At 40.7% G+C, this 26,038-nt stretch overlaps 1 protein-coding gene across 1 annotated transcript in view; it reads left to right on the forward strand.

Annotated features, from left to right (window-relative positions):
• DMD (dystrophin) overlaps positions 1 to 26,038 on the forward strand; it is a 2,676,943-nt gene that overhangs the window by 2,449,470 nt on the left and 201,435 nt on the right. Inside the window, exon 63 of the mRNA XM_089653005.1 lies at positions 19,055 to 19,129. Within this exon, the coding sequence (XP_089509131.1) occupies positions 19,055 to 19,129 (75 nt within the window). The remainder of the gene's footprint in view (positions 1 to 19,054; positions 19,130 to 26,038) is intronic.

Raw genomic sequence — 26,038 nt, forward strand, 5'->3', positions numbered from 1 at the left:
TTTGTGGGAGGAAAAAAGGACGCAAATTTCATTTGGGTGCAATGTTGCATAACTGCGCAGTTGTCAGTTAAAGTAACGCAATGCCGTATTGCAAAAGATGGCCTGGTTAGGAAGGGGGTAAAATCCTCCTGGAAGGCAAGTGGTTAAAGTGAGAATAGTAACTCAAATTTTACAAATATTTCTGACATTTAAAAAAAAAAAGAAAAGGAAAAATCATTGACCAATATAGCCACCCTTCTTTTCAATAAGTCATAAGCCTTCCATTCATGGAGTTTGTCAGTTTCTTTTTTTTTTTTTTATTTAAACATATATTAATTTTCAGGATAGTAGGAAAAATAAAAATCAACAATACAAATTCTTTTTACGTTCTCATAAAAACAAACATTCACCATATTTTTCCTTATTTCTCCCATCAACCCCTCTAACAGAACCTCCCTTTCCCTCCCTCACCACCCCCCCCCCACTCACTATCCACCCTGCGCTTCTCATCATTCTCCGCACTAAAACAAGAGAAAAAAGACTAAAAGAGTATTCTTATTTATAAAAGTCACCTCTTCATCATTTCACCTTCGATCTAAACTCTTCCCATTTTTTCCATTTCATGTAATATGCCCCCAATCTATCCTCCTGCATATGAAATAGTTTCTCCATCCTACCAATCTGGTCCACTCTATCTATCCAATCTTCCTCTTTTGGAGCCTCTACTTTATGCCAAAACTTGGGAATCAGACTTTTGGCAGCATTTACACCTACCATACACCTGTTACTTTATATTTATTTACTGATAATTCTGTACTATGTAAAAGGCAGATTCCAGGGTCCAGACTAACATCCATTTCCGTAATCATCCTGATTTGATGTACTACTTTCCTCCAGAATACTTGTATTTTTGGACATTCCCACCATATGTGATACATCGTGCCTATCTCTCCACACCCCCTCCAACACCAAGGTGATTTCTCCCCACTCATCTTGTGTTCTATACTTGGTGTAATATACCATCTTATCAAACATTTATAATTCGTTTACACCTCACGCATACTTATATTCTCCTGAATCAATCTATATATTTTTTTTCTGTTTAACCTCCTCTATCTCCACCCCCAAGTCTCTTTCCCATTTTTCTATATACATTAGTTTTTTTTTCTGTGTCTAACTCAGTGAAAATGTTATATATTTTAGCCGTGCCATGTTTCCCATCTTCCCATCTTCCCGTGATTCCAACAACCTCTCAAACAAATTCCAATCTTTTTTAGATCTCAAGGGCTTAGGAAGATATCCAACAAAATATTTTAATTGATTATATCTCCACACATCTATCTTAGTGAAAATCTCTCCCTCTTCCTTTTCCAAATCCTTAAGTGATCTCAATTCTACCCCCTTCATTATATCTCTCAACTGGGCATCCTCCTTCTTAATCCATTTTCCTGAAATTTCCTCTCTACCTGGCGGGAAAAATTCTGAATTCCTCAATGGCATTAGAATGAGTTAAAATCCCACTTCATCTGCTTGTGCATTTTATCCCACACTCTCAAAACATTTAAAGTATACACACTCGTGCTCTCTTTTAATCCTCTATACTGTGTTGGCACCCATATACTTTTACTTAAATTATTACCACTAAGTGAATTTTCAGTTGTAACCCAACTTTTCCCTTTTAAATTGTGTCCAATCAAATATTCTAGCTAAAATTATTGCTTTATAATATCTTTTAAAATCCGGCACTCCCTATCCCTTTTTATTTATTTCTACTTAACACTTCATAAGATATATTTGGAGAAAGAAAAAACCCAGAGTATCCTATTATCTCTTTAATTATCTTAAAATATACCTCTGGAAGTTTTATAGGGACCATTTGGAATTTGGGGACAATTACCATTTTTATCAAATTTATACGTCCTATCCAGGACAAATTTCCTCCTCATCTCTTTAATTCCTCTCTAAACTCATTTAACATTGTTATATAATTTGATTTATACAGGTTTTTATATGAAGAAGTAAGTTTTACCCCTGAATATTTTAATTCTCTCTTTCCAAACAAAGGGAAACTCCCTTTGTATCCCCTCTTTTTCATTATTTGGAAGATTTATATTTAATATCTCTGTTTTAGTAGGGTTGATTTTTAGATTTGACAACTCCCCATATTCCTTCAATGTCATTAAATTAGGGAGCAATATCCTAAGATTTCCAACATAAAACAATAAATCATCCACAAATGTTATGTTTTGTATTTCCTATACATATTCCCTTTATATCTGAATTTTTCCTTATTGTTGACAACAGAGATTCCAAGGACAAAACATACAACAATGGGGACAGTGGGCAACCCTGTCTTGTTCCATTTGTCATCCCAAAAGACTCTGACATCTACCCGTTTACCATAACCACCGCAGAGGGCCCCTTGTACAACTTTCCTATCCACGCTCTCATTCTAGGGAATCTGCATAGTACCATGTTGGATAGCATCTTGAGTTCAACTTAACATTTGACTCTAATTCAAAGTGCGTTTCCTGCAAGAAAACCACTGAAGCTGTTCTATGCTGTAATTCCTTATATAATTTAAACCTTTTCCCTGGACAATTCAACCCACTTACATTATAAGTTATAAACCGTATTTCTTCCATCTTCCTTATATCTTTCCTTTTCTTTCCTCTCTACCTTATCCTCTCCTCTTCCTTCTCTGCCTTTATTACTCCTTCCTTCACGTAGGGTGTCAACCTTAATACCCCCCCCCCCATCTCCCTCCCACTCACCACCCTTCCCCTTTTTGTAGGCCTATAATTTGCCTATAAATCTTTTGAGGGTCAAAGCCCACCATAGATTTGCCACCTTGGGGTTGAACTCCACCCATGAATGGCACCTCCTACTTCCCACCACCCCAAATACCCCAGGTCTATCTAATAAACTCAATATGGTTCCAGCAATTCTTAAGACCCAAAAAAGACAAAGAGCTACCTCATGAGGAAAAAGGGATTAAAGAGGAGACAAAAAAAAAAAAAACACCCCATCACAATCCCCCCTTTCCCTCTATCCCCCGATCTCCTCCTTCTAACTAACTGCCAATCTTCCTTTCCACTAGTTCCACAATCTCCTTCTTCATCCTCCCAACCAGGGATCTTTATAATTTGTAAATCAAGTCTATCACAGAAGTCTAAGTCCTCAGGGAATCTCAAATAAGCTGTAACTCCATTTTTCCAACCGATTAAACACTCCGGGATACCCCATCTATAGTGTACGTTCTGTTTCTTCATCTGCTCTAACAAGGGTTTCAAAGATCTCCTTCTCCCTAATGTCTCCGATGTTAAGTCCGCAAAAATCTGTGTGTCCATTTCTCCATATTTAATAATTGGTCTTCCCTTTTATCTTTCTCCTAATCTCTTCTTTATCTCCCAGCTTCTGGAATTGGACAATTTATATCTCTCTGTTTCTCTATTTCACTTCCTTGTTGGATCCTTTTTATTCTAAAAACACCTTCCAAGTTAACCAATTCTGTTTGTTTCTGGTCTGTCCATTTTGGATTTTAAGATTTTACAGACAAGGCCTCATATTTCTTCCCCCTTTGCAAGCTCTGGAATCCCTCTTACCCTGAGATTATTTCTCCTATCCCTATTTTCTTGTACCTCCATCTTGTAAAGCAATTTTTTTTTATCTTTCCTGATATCTAATGTTCTTTTTTCTAAATCAGGGATATATTGGGCATGGTTTTTTACTGTTTTCTCCATCTCCTCCACCCTCAATAACATCTGCCCCAAGTCACTCCGTATAATTCCCAGTTCTTGCTTTTGTTTTTTCTAGATTTTTAAACATATCTTCCATCCTTCTTATTCGGTGCTTGTAGTTCACTTTCCGGTTCTCTCATCTCCAAATTTTCTGTTGTTGCCTGCTGTATTTCATTCCCAGGGAAGCTCATTTCCAGTTCACTTTTTTCACCAACACCTTGAGACCTTTCTGGAGTCACATTTCCTTGGGACGTATATTTTTTTATCGTACCAGTTTGAGGCCCCTTTAGCCCACTACTTTTAACATTTTTATTCTTCATCTCTTCTGTGCGTCTGATTTTTCTTAAATACAGGAACTTCAGTGAATTGAAAAAGTGTAAGCCAGGGACCCAAATTTTAATCCACACTTATTGTTGTCCACTTTTCCACTATATTCTCCTTCTTCGGCTGCTAATTCCTCCTTGTCTTATTCAAACCCCCCAGGGAATCCTCCCTTCACATCTCTTCTTTCCCCTATAGACAAACAGTCACTATTAAGCAATATTGGCCAGCCCAAGCTGCTCACACTCACCCTCTCCTTGCTCTTCTTCTCTTGAGACAGCTACAGGCCACCAGCAGAAAACTTCAAACTTCAGTTGCTCTCTTCAGGGGGATTACTCTGGGTTTTTCCTTCTGTCAAATCCCATTTCCCTGTGCATAGATTCCTTTCGCCCAGGGGAGCAGGCTGTCCATGTGGAGTATCGCTCGTGTACTGGGGGGAAGCGAACCGGCGTCTTCTCTCTCACCTCGGAACGCCGGCTGGCTTTTCCCCTACCCAGTACACCTGCGCGGCTAATAACGTGGTCACGCCGCGTCTCCTCGTCTTGCCAGCAGCCCCGCTCGTCAGGCCGGACTTCCTCCTACGAGCCTCCCGCGAGCCCCGATGCAGCAGTCCGCCTTCTTCCCACCACTCTCGGGACCGCCGACTCCACTCCAGACCCGATCACTCTCAGGTAGGTTCCCGGCTCTTAGACTTTCGACCCTGCAGGCATCCAGGGTGGTGTAGAAGCCTTGGAGAGCACCCGCACCGTGCTCTCCTACGCCGCCATGGCTAGGCTCTGCCCCCCTCAACTGGCTGGAGAGCATCCAAGTGTGTTTGAACTCTACACCCAGCAGCTTTTCAGTTTCTTGATCTGTTGACTATCAACTTTTTGTGTAGCAGCAACAATAGCCCCACAGCTTCCCAGACTTTGTTCAGAGAGGTGTACTGTTTTCCTTCACCGGAAATCTCCCATTTAAGAAGTGTCCATAGGTTCTCAATAGGGTTTTAGGTCAGGTTATTATTTCATCTTTAAGGCCTTTACTGGCTAGCCATGCAGTGGAGTAGTTCGATGCATGCAATGGAGCATTGTCCTGCAAAAATATAATGGTCTTCTTCAAATGTTCCTGTACCACTGCTTGAAGAAAGTGTCTTCTAAAAACTGGCAGTATGTTTGGGAGTTGCTTTTGAGTCCATCTTCAACCCAAAAAGGTCCAGCTAGGTCATCTTTAATAATACCAGCACCCCACCTCCTCCTTGCTGGTGTCTGAGTCGAAGTGGAGCTCTGTGCCTGTTACTGATCCAGCCACAGGCCCATCCATCCAGTACATCAAGGGTCACTCTCGTCTCATCAGTTCTGTTTCCAACAAAATGTTTGGTTAAATCTGTTTTTTTTTTTTTTTTTTTTGGCCCATTTTGCCTGAGAAAAAAGAAGCTTCCCAATAATTATGCACACCTTGATATAGGGTATTGATCTCCTTAAGCCACACCCTACCCCCCTCATTACACAAATAAACATCACCTGATATGCTTAAATCCAATAAGCATTCAAGTTTATACAGCTTGGAGTTGGACAATATGCATAAAAATTATGAACTGATCAAAATACATGTCTAATAATTGTGCACACAGTGTGTAATGAAGCTAGAAAGCAATATTCTATTCCTATTTGAGTTATATGGCCTGTGTGGGCTGATTTATGTTTTTAAAACCATATTTACATAGTGATTATGCCAAGAAATTGGCTTCATGTGCAAAGCTTACCACCTTGTGAACACGGGCTGGAACCCTGAGGCCTTTTAAGGCTAGTTTTACCCTTACCTGTTTTTGTTAAATGTGGTTTCACTTTAAATCAAATGAAATTCATCCATGTGCATGGGGGTAACAATTGTAATGCACATCATAGTGCACTTGAACACAGATTGACTTGAACAAGCACACATCAGTTCACGCGTGTTGATGGGCAGTGCAGACTGCTTTGCAACCCATGTTAGGATCAATTTAATCTATGCGATGTATATAAATGAGCATGAACGCACACATTTTTGGTGTTTAACCACTTCCCAGCCGCCCTATAGCAGAAATAATGATGCAGGGCTGTGCAAAATCACATCTATATGTGATTTTGCATTTCAGGGTAGGAGGCGCACGCTGCCCTACCCGTGCTGCCATTGGCGGCTACAGATGTCGACCACCGGGTCCTGGCTGGAGATTCCCCACCGGCACCTGGCAATCACCGAGAAACAGCAACAGGGGAGAGACCTAAGTGTAAATAACACAGGTCTCTCTCCTGCCAGCAATAACATGCTGCTGTGTATTTCTCTGCACAGCAGAGAAATACACAGCATGTTTCCGAAGTAAAACACACACACACAGCACATACAGTAACGCAGCACACAGTTAACCCTTTGATTGCCCCAGATGTTAACCCCTTCCTGCCCGGTGTCATTAGTACAGTATCAGTGCTTTTTATTAGCACTGATCACTGTATTAGTGTCATTGGGATGGAAGTCAGCTCCTACCCAGTGTCAGAATGCCCACGGCATTCCCGATATAAGTCGCTGATTGCCGCCATTACTAGTATAAAAGAAATAAAAACAAAAATTCCAGTATTCTATTTGTAGACACTAATACCTTTCATGTAAAACCAATTAATTTGCAAAAATTTGAATTTTTTTTAGCAGACATGTAGCAGAATAGATTTTGGCATAAATTTATGACAAAATATGATTTTAAGAAAAAAAAAATTTACTGGATATGTTTTATAGCAAAAAGTAAAAAATATCTTTTTTTTTTTTTTTTTTTTTAATTCAAAGTTGTTGGTCTTTTTTTGTTTTATAGCGCAAAAGAAAAAAAAACGCACAGGTGATCAAATACCTCTGTTTGTTGGCAAAAAGGACAAAAATTTCATTTATGTACAGCATTGCATGACCACGCAATTGTCAAAGTAAAGCAGTGTCATATCGCAAAAAATACTCTGGTCAGGAAGGGGGGGGGGGTAAATCCTCTGGAGGCCAAGTGGCTAAAGTGCATTGTGTTAAGGCGCCCATACATTCTAACCAATATGTCAATTCCTGCACTATTTTATCAGCTAGGCATACTACACCACAGCTGTGCATTATAGTGCACTTTCTTCACTGTATGTTTGCATTGGGGTTCCGTTCAAAATAATTGGCAGTGACTGGAAATTATTGCCTGGAAGAAAAGATGGGCCCTTAGTGTCCTAGCAATACCCAGAGATTGGGATATATTGCAAAGAAGAAAAGGTTTAGGCTAGCACAATTTCAGGTATATCCATTTAATTGTATTTAGTTTTTTAGCACTGACATATTCCACATTGCTTTGCAGAATACATGGATACTTTCCGTGCCTCTTGCTATATTGAAAATTATTATATTGCATAACTTAATTATGGCTTTGCTTTAAAGATTAGGTTTTAAAAACAGCTGATGCAATTCTTGGTGCTAAGTAGATCCATGTTTTATTAAAAATGTGTTGTTGCTGTCTCTGGTTAAATATGCAGCAATTCCACCTGCTCTTGCAGCTTTAGCTAGAGTGTTAATAAGTGAGATGTCATATGTGACAGGAAAGCACACCCTAAATTACTCTGTTCTAATGCTGTATGTCTGTAATTCACCGAGGCTCGCTTGTAGATTAGAGCAGGAAAATGTTGTTCCTAGCAACTCATCATATACCGTATTCGTGGTGCAAGTATGAGAAGGATATTGGCTCATGTACCTGTCATCCCAGTCTTAGTCGGTAGGGTTCAATATTGGGTTGGCTCACCCTTTGCAGCTATAACAGTTTCCCCTTTCCTGGGAAGGCCATCCCCAAATTGTTCCCACAAAGTTGGGAGCATGAAATTGTCCAAAATGTCTTGGTATGCTGATGGCTTCCCTTCACTTCACTGGAACTAAGGGGCAAGCCCAACCCCTGAAAAACAACCCCACACCATAATCTCCCCTCCACCAAACTTTACACTTGGCACAATGCATTCAGGCAAGGACTGTTCTCATGGCAACTGCCAAACCCAGACACGTCCATAAGATTGCAAAAACAATGGAAGAAAGGCCGCACCAGCCTAGTGCATTACCTGAGTATAAAACTTTTAATAGAAACACCAAAATATAGTCACAAACAATTGTGTATCAAAAGCATTATAATCTCAAAGCGACCAGGTCAACTCCAAAACCATGAGAAGACCCTCAGATGGCTGACGCGTTTCAAGGGACAGTTCCCTCTTCCTCAGAGGCTCTGAAGGTGTTTTAATAATGATAACCGCATTTATAAGCATTTGTGTTTGAAAATTTTTTTTTAACTCTTCCCTTTCCAGAGCCTTTTTCCATCATGAAAAATGCATGCAAAGCGTTTTCCCAGTACTCAAATGGACCAGGTACACCATACTTTGAGTTTTTGCATGAAAGAAAATACGTTCGACACTGCTGCAATAATGTTTGCACAGAAATGAGCTGGAACACATCCAAACACTACAAAAAAAAAAGACCGCTAATCTCAACGAATACTGCTCTCTCTGCTTTTGCTTTCTATTTATCTCAAAATGTCTGAAATAGTTAATTTTTTTTACTGCTTTGAAGTGCATTCTGGGTATTTTGTAAGGTCTCCTGAGGTTATCTTTAAAAAAACGCTTCTAAACGTGATATGCAAATGTGGCTACAGACGTTTTTTAACCTATGTTTTTCAGCAGTCAGCTTCCATTGTTCAGAAGTGTCCCGTGTACATGGAGCCTTATAGCACAGGTGGCTCCCTATCACGGTACCATTCTTGAATTCACTGAGCTCCTGAGAGCGACCCATTCTTTCATAAATGTTTGTAGAAGCAGTCTGCATGCCTAGGTGCTTGATTTTATACACCTGTGACCATGGAGGTGATTGGAACACCTGAATCCAATGATTTGGAGGGGTGTCCTAATACCTTGTGTTTATGCTGCATTTTTAAAGCCTCATAACTGCCCTTCAATGCCTGCCATGAATATTACAATGGAACCACACTGTGCTGTTCACACAGAAGCTGGACTGTAACAATGTGTTAAAAATTGCAACATGTCCCTCCTATAACCATAACTTAACAGCGCCTATAGCATTTATAAAGTGTTAGCTGGTCACTGGGGGAGAGACAGTGGAGGTTCCATATCCAAGAATGCACTGGCAAATAAGAGAACAAGGATTGAGCAGCTCCAGCCACTTCCAGTTTGTACAGAGCAGCTGTGTGGTAACACCGTTTGTTTTTGTGTGCAGGCAAAAGCATCAACCAACCAACAATATTGACAGTACCCAGCAGGAGCAGAGGCACTGAGCTTTTATTGCCAGTAACAAAGCTTTTTGTATCCACAAAAATGAGCTGAACCAAGCCAAATATCAAAAAGATCAAAGTTATACAAATCCATCTTGTATAGGATTGTTTGTTCTTCACAATCAACACATGTAAATGAGCCCTACAATACAAATGCAAAGCAAATCATTTGTATGTGTGTATATTATGTTATGTGTGTGTATGTATAATACATACATACATACATACATACATATTTAAGGAACACTTTTTGATCAGAGTATAGCATCAAGTGAAATAAACTCCTGGGATATTGATCTGGTCAGTTAAGTAGCAGAGGGGGTTTTTAATCAGTTTCAGCTGCTTTGGTGTTAATGAAATTAACAACAGGTGCACTAGATAGGCAATAATGAGACGACCCCCCCAAAACAAGAATGGTTTTACAGGTGGAGGACCCTGACATTTTTTTCCCTACTTATATTTTCTGACTCTGTTTTTTTACTAGTTTACATTTGGCTAGGTCCTTAACCCATCAGCGGGACAGGTAACTGCTCCTGTGTGCAAGGAGGAACAGGATGAGCGCTGCCAGAGCCCTACAAAATGACTTCCAGCAGGCCACTGGTGTGAATGTCTCTGATCAAACAATCAGAAACAGACTTCATGAGGGTGGCCTTAGGGCCTGACATTCTCTATTGGGCCCTGTTTTCACTGCCCGGCACCATACAGCTCGATTGGCATTTGCCATTGAACTCCAGAATTGGCAGGTCCACTACTGGTGCTCTGTGCTTTTCACAGATGAGAGCAGGTTCACCCTGAGCACGTGTCAGATGTGAAAGGGTCTGGAGAAGCTGCAGAGAACGTTATGCTGCCTGTAACATCGTTCAGCATGACCATTTTGGTGGTGGGTCAGTGATGGTCTGGGGAGGCATATCCATGGAGGGAAGCACAGACCTCTAAAGGCTAGATAATGGCACCCTTACTGACATTAGATATTGGGATCGTATGCTAGTGCTGTGGGTCCTGGGTTCCTCCTGGTGCACAACAATGCCCGGCCTCATGTGGAGAGAGTATGCAGGCAGTTCCTGGAGGATGAAGGAATTGATACCATTGAATGGCCCTCACGCTCACCTGACCTAAATCCAATAGAACACTTCTGGGATATCATGTTGCGGTCCATCCAATGCTGCCAGATTGCACCTCAGACTGTCCAGGAGCTCAGTGATGTCCTGGTCCAGTTTTGGGAGGAAATACCCCAGGATACCATCCGTTGTCTCATTAGGCGCATGCCCTGACATTGTCAGGCATGCATACAAGCACATGGGGGCCCTACAAACTACTGAGTAACATTTTGAGTTGCTGCAATGAAATTTCAGCAAAATGACTAGCCTGCTGCATCATTTTTCACTTTGATTTTCAGGGTGTCTTTGAATTCAGTTCTCTGTAGGTTGACTATTTTCATTTCCATCAAATGATGGGGCATCCTTACGTTCCTAACAAATGACCCAGTCCATATCAGTATAGATATCCAGCTTGATATTTTTCCCCATTGAGATCTGATGCATTTTCAAAGCATTCCTTTAATTTTTTTGAGGTGTGTGTGTGTGTGTGTACACACACTGTGATAGATATTACTGTGCAAAAGTCTTAAAGTAAAAAATGCTGTAAATTAAGAATGCGTTTAGAAATATTAGGTAAACAGAAGAGAAATCCAAATTGAATCAGTACTTGGTGTGGCCAGCCTTTGCCTGCAAAAAAGCTTCAGTTCTTCTAGATAACCCAGCTCCTATGTTTTCGTGCATAGTTGAGTCACTTTGCATTTTGTTGCAGTCAAATATTTGAAAATTTTGATTCATCAACAATGTGGAAACCAGGCTGTTTGTTTGCAAAGGACTAAACAGTGGTACAATAACGAGTGGGAGATTTGGATCAATGCTGTCCTCAATCCTGAGAAATGCAGGCAGATTCTTATCCATCATGCCAAGCCATCAGGGAGGTGTGTGATTATCTCCAAACTTGTTCTGCAGCAGGACAACAAACCCAAACATATAGCCAATGCCATTAAGAACTATCTTCAGTATAAAGAAGAACAAGGAGTCCTGTAAGTGATGGTTTGGCTCCCACAGAGCCCTGATCTCAACATAATCAAGACATTCTGGGATTACATGAAGAGACTGAAGGATTTGAGGCAGCCTACAGTGCTTTGAAAAAGTATTCATACCCCTTGAAATTATCCACATTTTGTCATGTTACAACCAAAACGTAAATGTATTTTATTGTGATTTTATGTGACACACCAACACAAAGTGGCACATATTTGTGAAGTGGAAGGAAAACGATAAATGGTTTTCAAAATATTTTACGAATATCTGAAAAGTGTGACGTGCATTTGTATCCCCCCCCCCCGAGTCAATATTTTTGAAGAACCACCTTCCCTTGCAATTACAGCTACAAGTCTTTTTGGGTGTCTCTATCAGGTTTGCACATCTATAAAAGTAAAATGTTTGCCCATTCTTCTTTGCAAAATTGCTTAATCTCTGTCAGATTGGATGGAGAGCGTCTGTCAACAGCAATTTGCCAGTCTTGCCACAGATTCTCAATTGGATTTAGGTCTGGACTTTGACTGGGCCATTCTAACCCATGAATTTGCTTTAAACTAAACCATTCCATTGTAGTTCTGGATGTTTAGGACCGTTGTCCTGCTGGAAGGTGAACCTCCACTCAGTCTGAAATCTTTTGCAGACTCTAACAGGTTTTTCTTCCAAAATTGCCCTGTATTTGGTTCCATTCATCTTTCCATCAACTCTGACCAGCTTCCCTGTCCTTGCTGAAGAAAAGCATCCCCACAACATGATCCTGCCACCACCATGTTTCACAGTGGGGATGGTGTGTTCAGGGTGATGTGCAGTGTTTTCCACCACACATAGCGTTTTTGGTTTTAGGCCAAAATTCAATCTTGGTCTCCTCTAACCAGAGCACCTTCTTATACATGTTTTCTGTGTCCCAAACATGGCTTTTTGCAAACTGCAAACGGGACTTCTTATGGCTTTCTTTCAACAATGACTTTCTTCTTGCCACTCTTCCATAAAGGACAGATTTGCACAACTAACAGTTGTCCTTTGGACAGATTCTTACACCTGAGCTGTGGATCTCTGCAGGTCCTCCAGAGTTACCATGGGCCTCTTGGCTGCTTCTCTGATAAATGCTCTCCTTGCTCGGTCTGTCAGTTTAGGTGGATGCTATGTCTTGGTAGTTTGCAGTTGTGCCATACTCGTTCCATTTTTGAATGATAGATTGAACAGTGCTCCGTGAGATGTTTAAAGCTTGGTATATTGTTTTATAATCTAACCCTGCTTTAACCTCCAGAAATGTATCTTTTTTGTGACCTTTTTTGTGTGTTCTTTTGCCTTCATGATGCTGTTTGTTCACTAGTATTCTCTAATAAACCTCTGAGGGCTTCACAGAACAGTTGTATTTATACTGAAATTAAATTACACACAGGTGGACTATATTTACTAATTAGGTGACTTCTGAAGACAGTTGGTTCCACTAGATTTTAGTTAGGGGTATCAGAGTAAAGGGGACTGAATACAAATGCATGCCACACTTTTTCAGATATTTATTTGTAAAAAAAGTTTGAAAACCATTTATCATTTTCCAAGGGGTATGAATACTTTTTCAAGGCACACTGTACATTAGTTCTCAAAGATGTTTGGAACAACGTACCTGCCAAGTTCCTTCAAACTATGTGTAAGTGTACCTGGAAGAACTGATGCAACAGCAAAGGGTAGTCATGCCAAATATTGATTTTGCTTTCTCTTCTGCTCATTTTGTTAATTTTATAAAAAAAAAAAATTAACACTTCTCTTTCTGAAAGAATTCTTCATTTACGGCATTTTTTTCACACCTAAGACTACACTACTACACAGTACTGTATATCATTTTTAATTTAGAAGTGATCACATGACCTCTTTTCTCAGTTATAGCAGGGCCTTAGAGAGTCGGGGGTGGAGACTGCGTGGGGGCATGTCAACTGGGGGCAGAGAAACACCAGTACAAACAGTTTGGAGCTTGAGGGGGAGGGGGGGGTGTCGTGTCAGAAGTGTGACCAGTGGAGGATGGGTAGGCTGTAGTCCCAAGTAGAATGCAGCAAAGAAAATTGACCCCTAACCTTTAAAAACTTTGCAGATTCCTAATGTATTCAGTGTACTGATAATTTTCCTCTGCTCCTTCTCAATATATGCTGGGGTTGCTTCTCCTTTTCCTTTGTTATGGAGTCTCCATGATATGGTCTTACAGTATTTGTAGTTTTGGTTGCTTCACTTCATACATTTTTGGGACCTTGCTTTCATGCACATTATTACACCTTATACAGCACTAGCAGCACAAAAGATTGGGGTCTCCTTGTTGGGATGATCTTATAGTATTGATATTTTACATTTATAAGATGTAAGCCGGCCATCGATGAATCAAAATTTGGGCGGTTCAGCAGAGACCAGACGAATTTTGATCAATCTAAGGGCAGGCTGGTTGTACAGAAGTTGATCTCTTGATTGACTTCTATACAACCAGCCTGTTGAAAATTTTTCACTCAATCAGTGCCGCTGACTATAGCCCATGGAGCTGATAAGTGTATTCTGATGGTAGGGAAGCCTTCTCACTGTCAGAATACAATGGTTCAGCAAGAATTGGATGGGAGAATCTGTTCTTTTTTTTATTTTATTTTTTTTATTTCAACCAGCTGGTTAAACTACAGAGAAATGAATCGTGTATGGCCTGTCTCAATCTGATAAGAATTGGGTTGTGTGTGTTTGTTTTTTTTTGTTTTTTTTCAAACTTCTGATGCCAGCAGGGGTCCACTCATATTTTAAATAGCCAGGATAAATGATGATGACTCGAGTGCAACATCTATGTATGTGTGGTCTTCTCAACGAGGTTGGTCGTTTTTAAACAAAAACAAAATGTTTCAATTAGTCAGATTTTGTCATTGGATGGCTAAATCTACTACAGATTTTCTGAATGTGTGGTGGTGCTGGCCATAGATGGCTAGATCTGGAGGGGATTTTGGCAACATAGAACAGCTCTTCATGTTAGTTACAGCTTGGAACCTTTTAGCTTATGCATTCCTGAACAAGGATTTTCATCTTTTACTTATTAAGTCTTTATAACAAGATATGACAAATTAAAAGAAAATAGTGAGTGTTTTATTAGCCCACAATTTGTTTATAATATGTACAGACCAGAAGCAGTACACAATATAATTGTTAGCGTTTATCTGATTAAGCAAGGATGAAATTATAGCGAACCTAGCCGCACTCTGCAAGAAATGTGCAGCTTGTTCTGTTGTGTTCACTTCATATTAGGCAAATGTTTTTGATTTCCATACATTATTACTAAGCCGTGTTGATATAAGCGAGATTTATTGTTTTCTCATTTGTTAGCTGAGATGCAAGCCTGCGAATGTCAGTATAATTTCCTGTGAATCAGTGGCTGACATAATTGCATAAAAACTCATATTTAGGTATGCTGAGCTTTCATGGAGCGCACTCAATTACCCTCTAGATGTTAAAGAGCATGGAAGGTGGGGTCCCACTTAGGAACAAATTAGCTAAAGTCATTTCATTGGGTTTCAGTGTTCTTTTCCACTGTGCGCTAGGAATATTAATATCTTTTGTCCTTTTTATCATAACGTAATGGTTTGCTATAATTTAGTATTTATGTAGATATGGTATCTAGTTGCTATTTTGATTCAATGAATTCTTGCCTCAGTGTTTTTTGTTTTTTTTTTGAGGGGGTTTTTTGACAGCCTTCAATAATATGTCTAAAATAAATGAATGGAAATGCTGCATAACCACTATCATTACTGTAGACAAGTACAATAATCTCTCTAGAACCTTTTTGTGTGCTTCCCCTGTATTGAGCCTAGTGTGGCTATTACTGTGGAAAAGAAGGCAGATTGCAAGGTAGATTTTAGGGTCTCATGCATACTAGAAAAACTAAAAACTGCTTTAGAAACACTGGACAAAAAATGCTAATGTTTTAGTGTTTTGCTGGCGTTTAGCATAGTGTGTAAGCTACATATAGTAGCTTCAGTGTTAGTGTTACTAAACCCAGGACTCTGCATCCACTATATCTGTTCTCCCACAGTACACAAAACATGGGAATGCAATTATTTTAGTAAATATAAACTGCTAAATACCTTTTCTCATAAGCAGTTAGAGCAGTCTTGTGACTTCTATCAGTGTTCAGCCAAGCACTAGTTAAAGCTTATAGAAGGAGTTTTCATTTTACTCTAAGTGGAAGCAGAACCCCTGACCTCTGTATGGACAGTGCTGATCACGTGTACTCTCCCAAGGGAAAAAAAACCCTCTCTAGTAATACACACCAAACTGAGCATGTGAAAAAAAAAAAGAAAAAATAATTTTCACTATTTTTTTTTTTTACATACTGTCACCAGTGCAGTACAGCGTCGTCATATAACTGGCATGGCAGTGATCAGGGACACTGACTGGTGACAGTATGGAAAAAAAAATAAAAATTATAATTTTTTTAAAAATAATTTTATTTTTAATTTTGAATTACATTTGTTTCCTTTTTTTTTAGATTTTTTTTTTTCCACATTTCACTATGACCAAAGTAGTACAATTTTACCATAGTAACATTGTACTACTTTGGGGAAGTGATCAGTATTTTTTTTTTTTTTTTTTTTACACAATTTGCTTATAGCAAAGAATTTCTTTGTTTATAAGCAAGCATTTACCTGAATGACATCGATTCATTCAGGGTTTTTTTTTTTTTTTTTTGGTGCTTAGCTGTGATTTTGGCCACGGCTAATCACATGACACAGCTGGGCTGTGATTGGCCCAGCTTGTGCATGTGATCGCTGTGACCATTCACAGCTAGACACACTAGTATACAATGGATGGCATGAATGAAGCCATCCATTGTATACAACTGTCATGTGAGCTGCTGTGATTGGTCACAGCAGGTCACATGGTACCGGCAATGGGGCCGGTACTCAAATCTGTCACCGGCTGTCTCCGAGGTACACGGCCGTTGACAGATCGCGCCGCTGCGTGGCTCTGCAGGCACGCAAACTGCGCATGCCCGAAAGGAGGCCATATGGCGTCCACCCGGAAAGTTAGGGGTTTTTGCCGGCTGCCATTCGGCCATAGGCCAGTCGGTAAAACGTTAAGGATGGGATGCTGTTTTTAAGGAGAGGGCCAGGAATCCGGCCGGTGCATCCTTAACAATGGATAAATCATCAGCTATCCGCGTGGTTCTCCACTGGCAGCTGAATGTAAAAAAAAAAGATGATGTGGGAGTCTGCGGGCGGCTTATTGGAATCTGGAAGCCCCCATATCCCTGCTCCCCATGTGAATGAGTATTGGGTACATAGCCCTATTCATTCACCAACAAAGTAAATAAACTTTGACTTCTTGACAAGTCCCTTATTAAAAAATCAAAAGTAATTTTAAAAAATATACCCCATACTCATTCACATAGGGCCTGGTATGGATTTGGGGGAACCCACATGCCGTTTCTTTTCGCAAACTTTTATTTCTGGCAAAGGTTTTTTACTTTCAGCTGTCAGCAGAGAACCCCGCTGACAGCTGAAGACTCATACATTGTTAAGAATGTGGTGGCTGTCTTCCCTGCCTTATCTTTACACCCACTAAAAAAAAACAAAACAAACACTGCTAAATGCTGAGCACCGCTGTTTTGGGGAGTTTAACAGAGTTTAGGAGATGCCAGCTTTTTTTCTGCCAAGACGCTGCTGCTCCAGAATGCACTGGAAGAAGGGGCTTTTTTTTTTTTTTTTTTTTTTTTACTGCCACTAAACTCTCTTGCTGGAAACTGCTGCTAAAAGCCTATGTGTTCATTAACACATAGGATAACATGCAGGGGAGTTTAGAGGCAGTAAAAAAATGTCTGGCGCTCAAAACAGCAGCTGTAAAAAATGCCTGTACATGAGACCTAAAGTAGATTGTAGGAAATACATTCTTAAACTCGTGTCACCATACATAGATGCGTTGATTTGTGCAATAAGGTTAATGGCAAAATGCAGGTCAGTAGCATACTGGGCTTTTTACCACCCACTGCAATACAACAAATTGGTGTGAACAGGTCCAATTAAAAACAATGGATTTTCTCTGTTTGAAAATGCAGCAGCACACATGACAAGGCGCCTGTGTGCATGAGCCATGAGTATTATATGCTGCCAAGAAAACCCATGAATAAGTAATGTGAACAGTTTGAAGTAGCTTGTTTGTTTTCCTTGTTAGAAAGGGCTCAGACATCAGGTGTAGCAAGTTAATCACATAACTGATTAAGGTATAATGTACTAATTTATTAGTGATATATATATATATATATATATATATATATATAATATATATATATATATATATGTGTGTGTGTGTCAACATAAGCTCCGCATACAATACTGCTGTCTCTAAATTACAAATCTGAAATCAGAATATTGTACCCCCCCATGTGCATGAGCTTGAACCAGTTTGTTAGTATTTAGTGCCATTTGCCATACATAACAAGATGTAAATTAGTGTGCTTTACATATGCAGGTCTGCATCATGATATGCATACCAGGTTTGTTTTAAAGCGTACCATTCCCAATATTCAGGTCTTAAAATGCATAAAAATATAATTAGCAGTTTATCTGTACCCTCTTAACTTCTCTACATGGGATTTATCATTTAATCAATTTTAGGATACTTTAAGACTTGGTGGATACACTAAGCTATGGGCTTATTGTTGAAATACTCTGGCCAAAGGTAAACCGTTCTCAAATGGTTGTATTCTATGCATGAAGGTAAAAAATCTTCAGTTTGTAGCCCCCCTAATACTTACCTGAGCCCAATGGCAATTTCAGAGAGCAGCAGCTGGCTCTCTACCTTCTCATTGACTGAGAGACAGCAGCGGGAGCCATTGCCACAGCCAGTGAGGAGGAAGCTGGGGGGGGGGGGGGTCGGTGTGGGCCCAAGCCCCGCATGCACAAATGCCCCCAGAGCAAATGGCTTGCTCTCGGGGCACTCGGCAGGGGGAAATGAGCCCAGTGCGCCATGTAACATGTTATGTTAAAAAAGAAAAAAATGAAGCCTTAAATATCACTGTAAACCTGCCATACATGGATCAAAATTTCAATCCAGCATTCCGGATCTGTCAGTTTTGGTTTGTGTACTACCAGCCTGTTGGGTTTTTCCCAAATGATCAGTACCTCTGGCTATAGCCAGCAACGCTGATCATTCTACTCTACGTTCACCGCCTGCAGAAAAAAAATAGCACAATGGGGGGGGGATTCCCCCATACACGTCGAGCGTGTGGATGGAGCATTCGGCTCAATTTATATGTTCAATCCACTGGTTGAACGAAATAAAAACAGAATCATGTATTGGATGCCTTAGGCTAAAATATATTCTGAAATCTGCAGATTGCTCCAAACACTTGTACAAATAGAACTTTGTTAATGGAATGGAGAGGGGCAGGAGCAGGGAAGTTGCTGTTATTGGAGAAAACAACAGTAGTTTACCCCCTAACAGTTACCTGCTAGTGGAGCCTGTGGCACCTATAGACAAGTCAGTTACTCGATTGAATGGATCTGGTTGTGGACATCTCATGCCCACTGGTACCTTTAAAACATATGTTTAATTACTACGTTTAGATACGGTGTATCATGCTTTGTGATAAAATATATCAATATGTACTAACCCCTTACATTTTTTTTTCTCTGCAGCTGACCTGAATAATGTCAGATTTTCAGCATACAGAACTGCCATGAAGCTAAGGAGACTGCAGAAGGCCTTGTGCTGTAAGTGCCTGGATCCACTGCCTGTGACTGCTATCTCACTAATGCTTATCCTCCAGTCACTGCCTTTTCCCTCATGAATTGACTTGCAAGTGTTTAACAGCTAGAGAAAAAAATTTGTGGTTGTTGTGCCTCATAAATAAATTACCCAGAGCAATGCAGCAGCTGGTTAATGATCTTTGGATTCCTGATTATATTTAGGCTCTGTAATTGAAGTTGGAGTTAACATTTGTGTGCTGAACTTTGTGTTACACCTAAACAATCAGATAACACTTTATCAGTTTAATGTGCCCCACTGTTTTGTCTCTGTCCCAGGGGAGACGCATTGCATAGCCTTACAACTGGAAAACACAACTGTATATTTTTTTTTATTTTGGGATACTTCATTTTACTATGGATTTTCACAAGTACATAAAGCAGCCTGGGAAAAGAACCAGATACACTTCAAATGACTTTGCCATCAAAATGTAGAAACTCAGCATTTGCTAATGTGATGGTTAAGTATTTCTTGGCTATTTTCCGGAAGACAGAGGAGGGCAGTCAGTTATGTAGTTACAATGCACACACATCCCCATACCCCCCTTCTTCAGCACCTGTGCTTTATGAGCACCCCATAAACAGTATTTATGTAGGTCCAGAATTGGTATTAACGTCCGTGTAGAGGCGCAGAGTAGGATGATGCTGGTAGATACTGCTTGCAGAGATTATGGGGGTAGGCAATAAAAGCTAGTTTTCTAATCCATTGTTTCCTCCACTGAAGCCAACCTGTTGTCATATGCCGAACATCTGGGGCCGGAGAGTGCTGTCAAATCTGGAGTATTTGGCCAGCTTGTAAGAAGAATTTCTAACAATTAGAAAATCCTGCTGTATGATAACCTACATCTTTTATACCGTAGGTGTTTGCTTTCACCTTACTGAGAACTCAAAACTGCCAGAAATTTGCAATAATGCTAGCAGTAGGGAGTAATGATGAACATTTTCCAGTTTTTGCCAGAAGAGGTGATGTAGGCTCCATGAGCAAGGCCCTCCTATTCCTTCTGTATTGAACTGCATTGTAATTGTACTGTCCCCCTTTATAGTGTAGAGCACAGTGTAAACTGCGCTGTCTAAATCCTGTATGATAATCATATCTGTGGATCATTACACTCTCAACACTGATCTTTCCTGGGGGACAAAGCAATTGGCCAGAAATGAGACATCCACTTAATAACCACCCTTAAAAACTTAGGCTGGCCATAGATGAATCTTTTTTATTATATGAATAGATTTCCTCATCCATACAAATGAGGTGGATAGTCGATTCCTCCCTGCTGTGCTATTGTATTCTGACAGCAGGGACTCCTTCCCTGGTAAGAATAGGCTGATCAGCACTGCAGCCAATTGGTGCTGTTGAAGGAAATATTTCCATCATTCCTGTTTGAGAGAAACTTATCATTGTATCAGCTTCCTTTGAGTGGAAACGGCCAATATATACTCCAACCCCCCTTTTTAAGATGTTCACAAAGAGATGGGTTAGTACCTAATGCATGGAGAGAAAATGCACTGCCACATTCTGATTATTATTATTATACAGGATTGATATAGCGCCAACAGTTTGCTAAGGGCTTTACAAAATAACGGGAGACAATACAGCAACAATACAATTCAATACAAGAGGGCTAGGAGGGCCTGATCCTTGGAATTTACAATCGAAGAGATTAGACTGTACAACTGTATTTTCAAAAGGACATGCCGGAAAACCAGCATCCAACCAGTTATTGGCTGCCAATGCGGATCAATGTGTTCTGGAGGGGGGGGGAGGTTGAAAGTTTCTTCTGTCAGACCACAAATCCACAGCAGGGCAGATCGGCACACTAGAATCGCTTGTTTTAAACTCTGTCAGGTTTGTTTTTTTTCACCCTGCTGGGTTGAAAAATGGGAGGGAATCTCTTCAGTAGGGGAAAAGTGAATACCAGTATAACCAATATCTCTCTAGCATGATGAGGAATTTTTATTCATGTGTACAACTATTAGGAAAAGAGGTGTTCATAGAATAATTTGCTGATGGTTGGACTTGCCATGTGCTTGGTAGTTATTAGTTTTATTGTAAAAGTGAAGAAAACTTGCTTACTTAGGAAATTTACTTGGCATAGGAAATGTGTCCTTTATATTTAAACAACTGATGTTTTGTAAAATGTAAGGTTTGACTGTTTTTTCTTCATGTTTAGGCTCCATGAAATTGTATTTTGTCTTCTGTATATTTTTCTCGGCACATGTTCAGATGTGGGTATTTACAATATGTGCCTTTGTGGTTTTTACTGTAAAGAAAAATCTATCAGTGATGGTTGTGCATGGATGTTTTTGTTTTGTTATGGAGAAACATCCAGCCATCTGCGTAGTACAGAAAGTTTATATAAATTGATAAAGCCAGAGAGAAAAAGTCAGTGTATATGTGTAGTGCTGGCTTTGTGTCAGCGGAAGTCAAGCCATTAGTGCTGGCATAGAGAGTCAGGCTTGTACATTGTCATGGAAACCAGAGGATTCCTCAGAACTTGATTACAGCTAATAGCACTGCCATCAGCAACTTGGCATGCAGAGTGGACAAGTTGACTCCTAGCATTTCACAGTGCGAGAAGGCAAGGGTTCTCCCACTTTCTTATGCCCATTATTTTTTCCATGGGCAAAAATTATATAGAGGGGAAAAGAGTTTACATACCATGTGACAAAATTGAATCCTGCGGTAGGTATGTACATTACTGTTCAGGAAACCTATATTAAGATATAGAGGCTGCTGCTGTTGTGCTACTCCTAAGAATGCAACTTTGCTTGTACAGTATGTCTGATTCAATACTTCAAAACTCCCTGACCCAGATAGTCAGACCACCTGATGTGCATGCTCATTTTAGGTCAGTGATTCAGAAAGGAAATCTAGACATTTTCACAAAGTGATACTGTCTGCATATAGTCAGCCAAACTCAGACATGTCTTGCTGCCTCTCTGTTGCAGCATTCTGACAAGTTCTGGTATCTAATGCTGTTGTAACCCCCCACCCTCATCCCCATGTTAATGTTCAAACCTGGTGATTGGCAGCTGTGGTCCAATCATTGTGCCATAGGTGAGATCCCATGCTTTCCCATACCCCTAGAAGCACTTTCTATGTGTGTGGGTTATGTGCAGTCAATGGCAATGTAATGTCCGTTTTGAGAATGATTCACAGAGGGCAAACTACAGCACATGCGCAGGTGAGGTTGCGTTTACCCTTACTAGGATGCACAGGCATTCCGCACATCTCTGTGCAGGCAGTTCCATTGATGTCAATTGGGATACAGTGGCGGCATGGGCACAACTGCTGCTCACAATCTGACATCCGTTTCGGGTGCGGGTACATGTTCCTAAACTCATACGATCTGTGTTTGGGGCTGTGCACCCACATGATGTTAGATTGGAAGCATATTGGAGTCCCCTGCTATTATTATAAGAGACATCAAGGCATGCAGATAAGCCATAGCCAGAGGGGGTTTATATAGGCCCAAAATAAGCATTTCAACCTTGTCAATAACTGCATGTACCAGTATGTACCTTCCCTTTGGATCTAGCTTAAGATCCAGCAAAGTATAGTTAAGAGACTTGTAAATTTAACACACTAACCCCTTGAACATAGGTTGGGAAGGATGTGTGATAGTAATGACCCACCCAAGGTTTCTTTAAGCTAACAACTTTACTGCCCACTAGGTGGACTTCATGAAGTATACAAATGTGAGGGTTGTATTTCTTAAGATAAATGAGCACCAAAGATCTTTTTAATTTTAGTGTTCAACCTGTGTATATTCCAGTAAAGCTTTATGAGAGCCACGATAGAGGGTGGTCTATAAATTCAACAGGGGGGAAGCGACTCCAGAGGCCGAGGGAAGGTATATTCCTGGTACAATAAACACAGATACAATACTCCTTCCCATAACCCTGTACACATATACAGAGATAAGAAACCCCTGCTACTGAAGTTGAGAACCACTGCTAAGAACATTCCCCAACAAAAACAAAACCCAACCTAAACCCTTCCTGCACTACCATTTAAAACTTGGAGTGCTTCATACCCCAAACCTAACTCTAGGCATACGTCCTATGGGGGGCAGTGTGTAAAAGATAGTGAAGAAAAACACAGATCATCTTAGTGTGACCAGTCCCAGTCCACAAACCGTCTCGGGAAAACAGCTTGAAGGGTAATGGGAATCTGCCAAAAAATAGGAAGGGGGGGACACTTAGCCATGACTAAGGGCACAATCTTGGTTGCATAGAAACCTCTCATCTCTGTGGAACTAAGAGAGGGCTGCAATACCCAGCTGAAAGGGTTTTTTTTTAGAAAATGCTCATGAATCTTCTCCACCAAAGGGTGGACTCATCAGCTGCTTGGAAGGCTCCATGGACATAGGTTTTAGGGGTATCAGCTTTCAAGTAGACAGGATCTTTAGAAGGATGCCAGCAGCGGATGTCCATAGAGGCTCCAGGGTTAGAGTCAAGCCTAGAAGGGATTTCCAGGCTGCTATAGAAAGCTAAAAATCATGTAGATAAAACGCAGTTCCTTTAGAGCAGAAAGACCATAGGGGGAAGCCAGCTGTCCGTACAGGACCAGCGCGCTATCTAGACCGGTAATCAAGGCACAATAGAGGAAAAGCAAGTGTCGGGTTAGCTCAGCTATGCATATGTAGCAGCTCCTTCCCAAGCAGTAGTAATGGGCAGGTAGGTGGGCCCTAGCAACAGGTGCGGGGCAGAGTATCAAGCCATTGTGAGGCATCTTCAGAAGAGGTAAAATAGCAAGTAGACTCGCCATCCTCCACACATAGCCTAGCGGGAAATAGCATGCCGTATTTTATCCCTCGGTTACAGAGTTGGGCTTTGACATGGTCAAATCTCCCCAGAGCCTCTGGGTTTCCACAAAATAGTTGGGAAAGAGCATAAGCTTAACATTTTCATAGTGTAGCACCTCCAGTTTTTCGCGTCTTACGCAGCACTATGCTTCTATCTAGGAAATTGAGGAGTCGGAATATGAAAGTGCGCGGTGGAACACCTGGTAGGCCTCTCCTGTGAGCCCACTCCACTGCGAAGAAAGGAGAAAAAGGTGTCCAAGGGAGGAGCATGTGCAGTAAGCGCTCTGTAAAGGCCACAGTATCCTAGCTTTCGGCTCCCTCCGGTAACCCAACCACCCGAAGGTTGTTCCGGTGATTCCTGTTCTCGATGTCTTCCGCTCGGGATTACAGGGATTTCACCTTTGTGGGTATGTAGGGATGCATGGGTTTCCTGAACTGAATTCTCCGAGTCTCCAGTATACCTGTCCACCTCTGTGAGCTGGTCCTGAAACCTATCCATGTCCCGCCTAATCAGCCCAATGTCAGTCTGTAATAGATCTTTATTATCCGTGAGCATAGCCTTGCATCCTGAGATGGCCTACATGAGTGCAGTAAACTGGTCCGGTTTCAACAACGTCGTATCCACTGCCTCAGTCTGGGTAGCCATACTAGAATGGCCCAGGGCACTTTTCCCTTTCACAGACTTGGACGGTTTAGAGGCAGAGACCCGCTTGTGTTCAGTTCCAGATTGGCCTCTGGTCATGCTCTGAGCTAACTGGGGTGTATATAGTGGCACACGGTGGGGTAGATCCCGATAAAAATGGATACACTAAGTAGGCTGGTGCGGAGCTTCAGTCACCCATGTCTGCTCAGGTTGCCAACTTAGCCACACCCCTGATGTCAGATTAGGAGAAGAGACTGTGTGACAATAGGATTGCCTGCACAGGGATATATGGAATGCCTGTGCATCCCGGTATGGGTAAATACAGCCTCGCATGAGCTGTAGTATGCCCCATGTGAAAGAGGCCTAATGGTAATCTGTGCTGAGAAAATATGGTTTTCATGTGATCTGAAAATAACATGAACCGTTATAATTCCTATGGGTACTCTCATCTTCTACTCCAACAGCTTTTTTTTTTTTTATGGTACTCCTCCTTTCCACAAAATATGCAGTCTAAGCAAACTACACAGTGGCGTTACTAAACTAAAATTTCAACTTTTTGTCAAGTCAGCTGCTAAGCTTTTATCTACAGTGGGGATCGAAAGTTTGGGCACCCCAGCTAAAAATTTGTATTAATGTGCATAAAGAAGCCAAGGAAAGATGGAAAAATCTCCAAAAGGCATCAAATTACAGATTAGACATTCTTATAATATGTCAACAAAAGTTAGATTTTATTTCCATCATTTACACTTTCAAAATAACAGAAAACAAAAAAAATGGCGTCTGCAAAAGTTTGGGCACCCTGCAGAGTTAATATCTTGTACTGCCCCCTTTGGCAAGTATCACAGCTTGTAAACGCTTTTTGTAGCCAGCCAAGAGTCTTTCAATTCTTGTTTGAGGTATCTTTGCCCATTCTTCCTTACAAAAGTCTTCCAGTTCTTTGAGATTTCTGGGCTGTCTGTCACACACTGCTCTTTTAAGGTCTATCCATAGATTTTCAATTATGTTGAGGTCAAAAGATTGTGAAGGCCATGGCAAAACCTTCAGTTTACGCCTCTTGATGTAATCCCCCGGGGATTTCGAGGTGTGTTTAGGATCATTATCCATTTGTAGAAGCCATTCTCTCTTTAACTTCAGCTTTTTCACAGATGGCATCAAGTTACCATCCAAAATTTGCTGAAATTTTATTGAATCCATTTTTCCTTCTACTCGTGAGATGTTCCCTGTGCCACTGGCTGCAACACAACCCCAAAGCATGATTGATCCAACCCCATGCTTAACAGTTGGACAGAGGTTCTTTTCATTAAATTCTGTGCCCTTTCTTCTCCAAACATACCTTTGCTCATTCCGGCCAAAAAGTTCAATTTTAACCTCATCGGTCCACAGAACTTGTTTCCAAAATGCATCAGGCTTGTCTATATGTTCATT

The sequence above is a fragment of the Staurois parvus genome, unplaced genomic scaffold, assembly GCF_062004578.1.
Source record: "Staurois parvus isolate SC_StPar_1 unplaced genomic scaffold, SC_StPar_1.0 ptg000696l, whole genome shotgun sequence".
NCBI lineage: Eukaryota > Metazoa > Chordata > Amphibia > Anura > Ranidae > Staurois > Staurois parvus.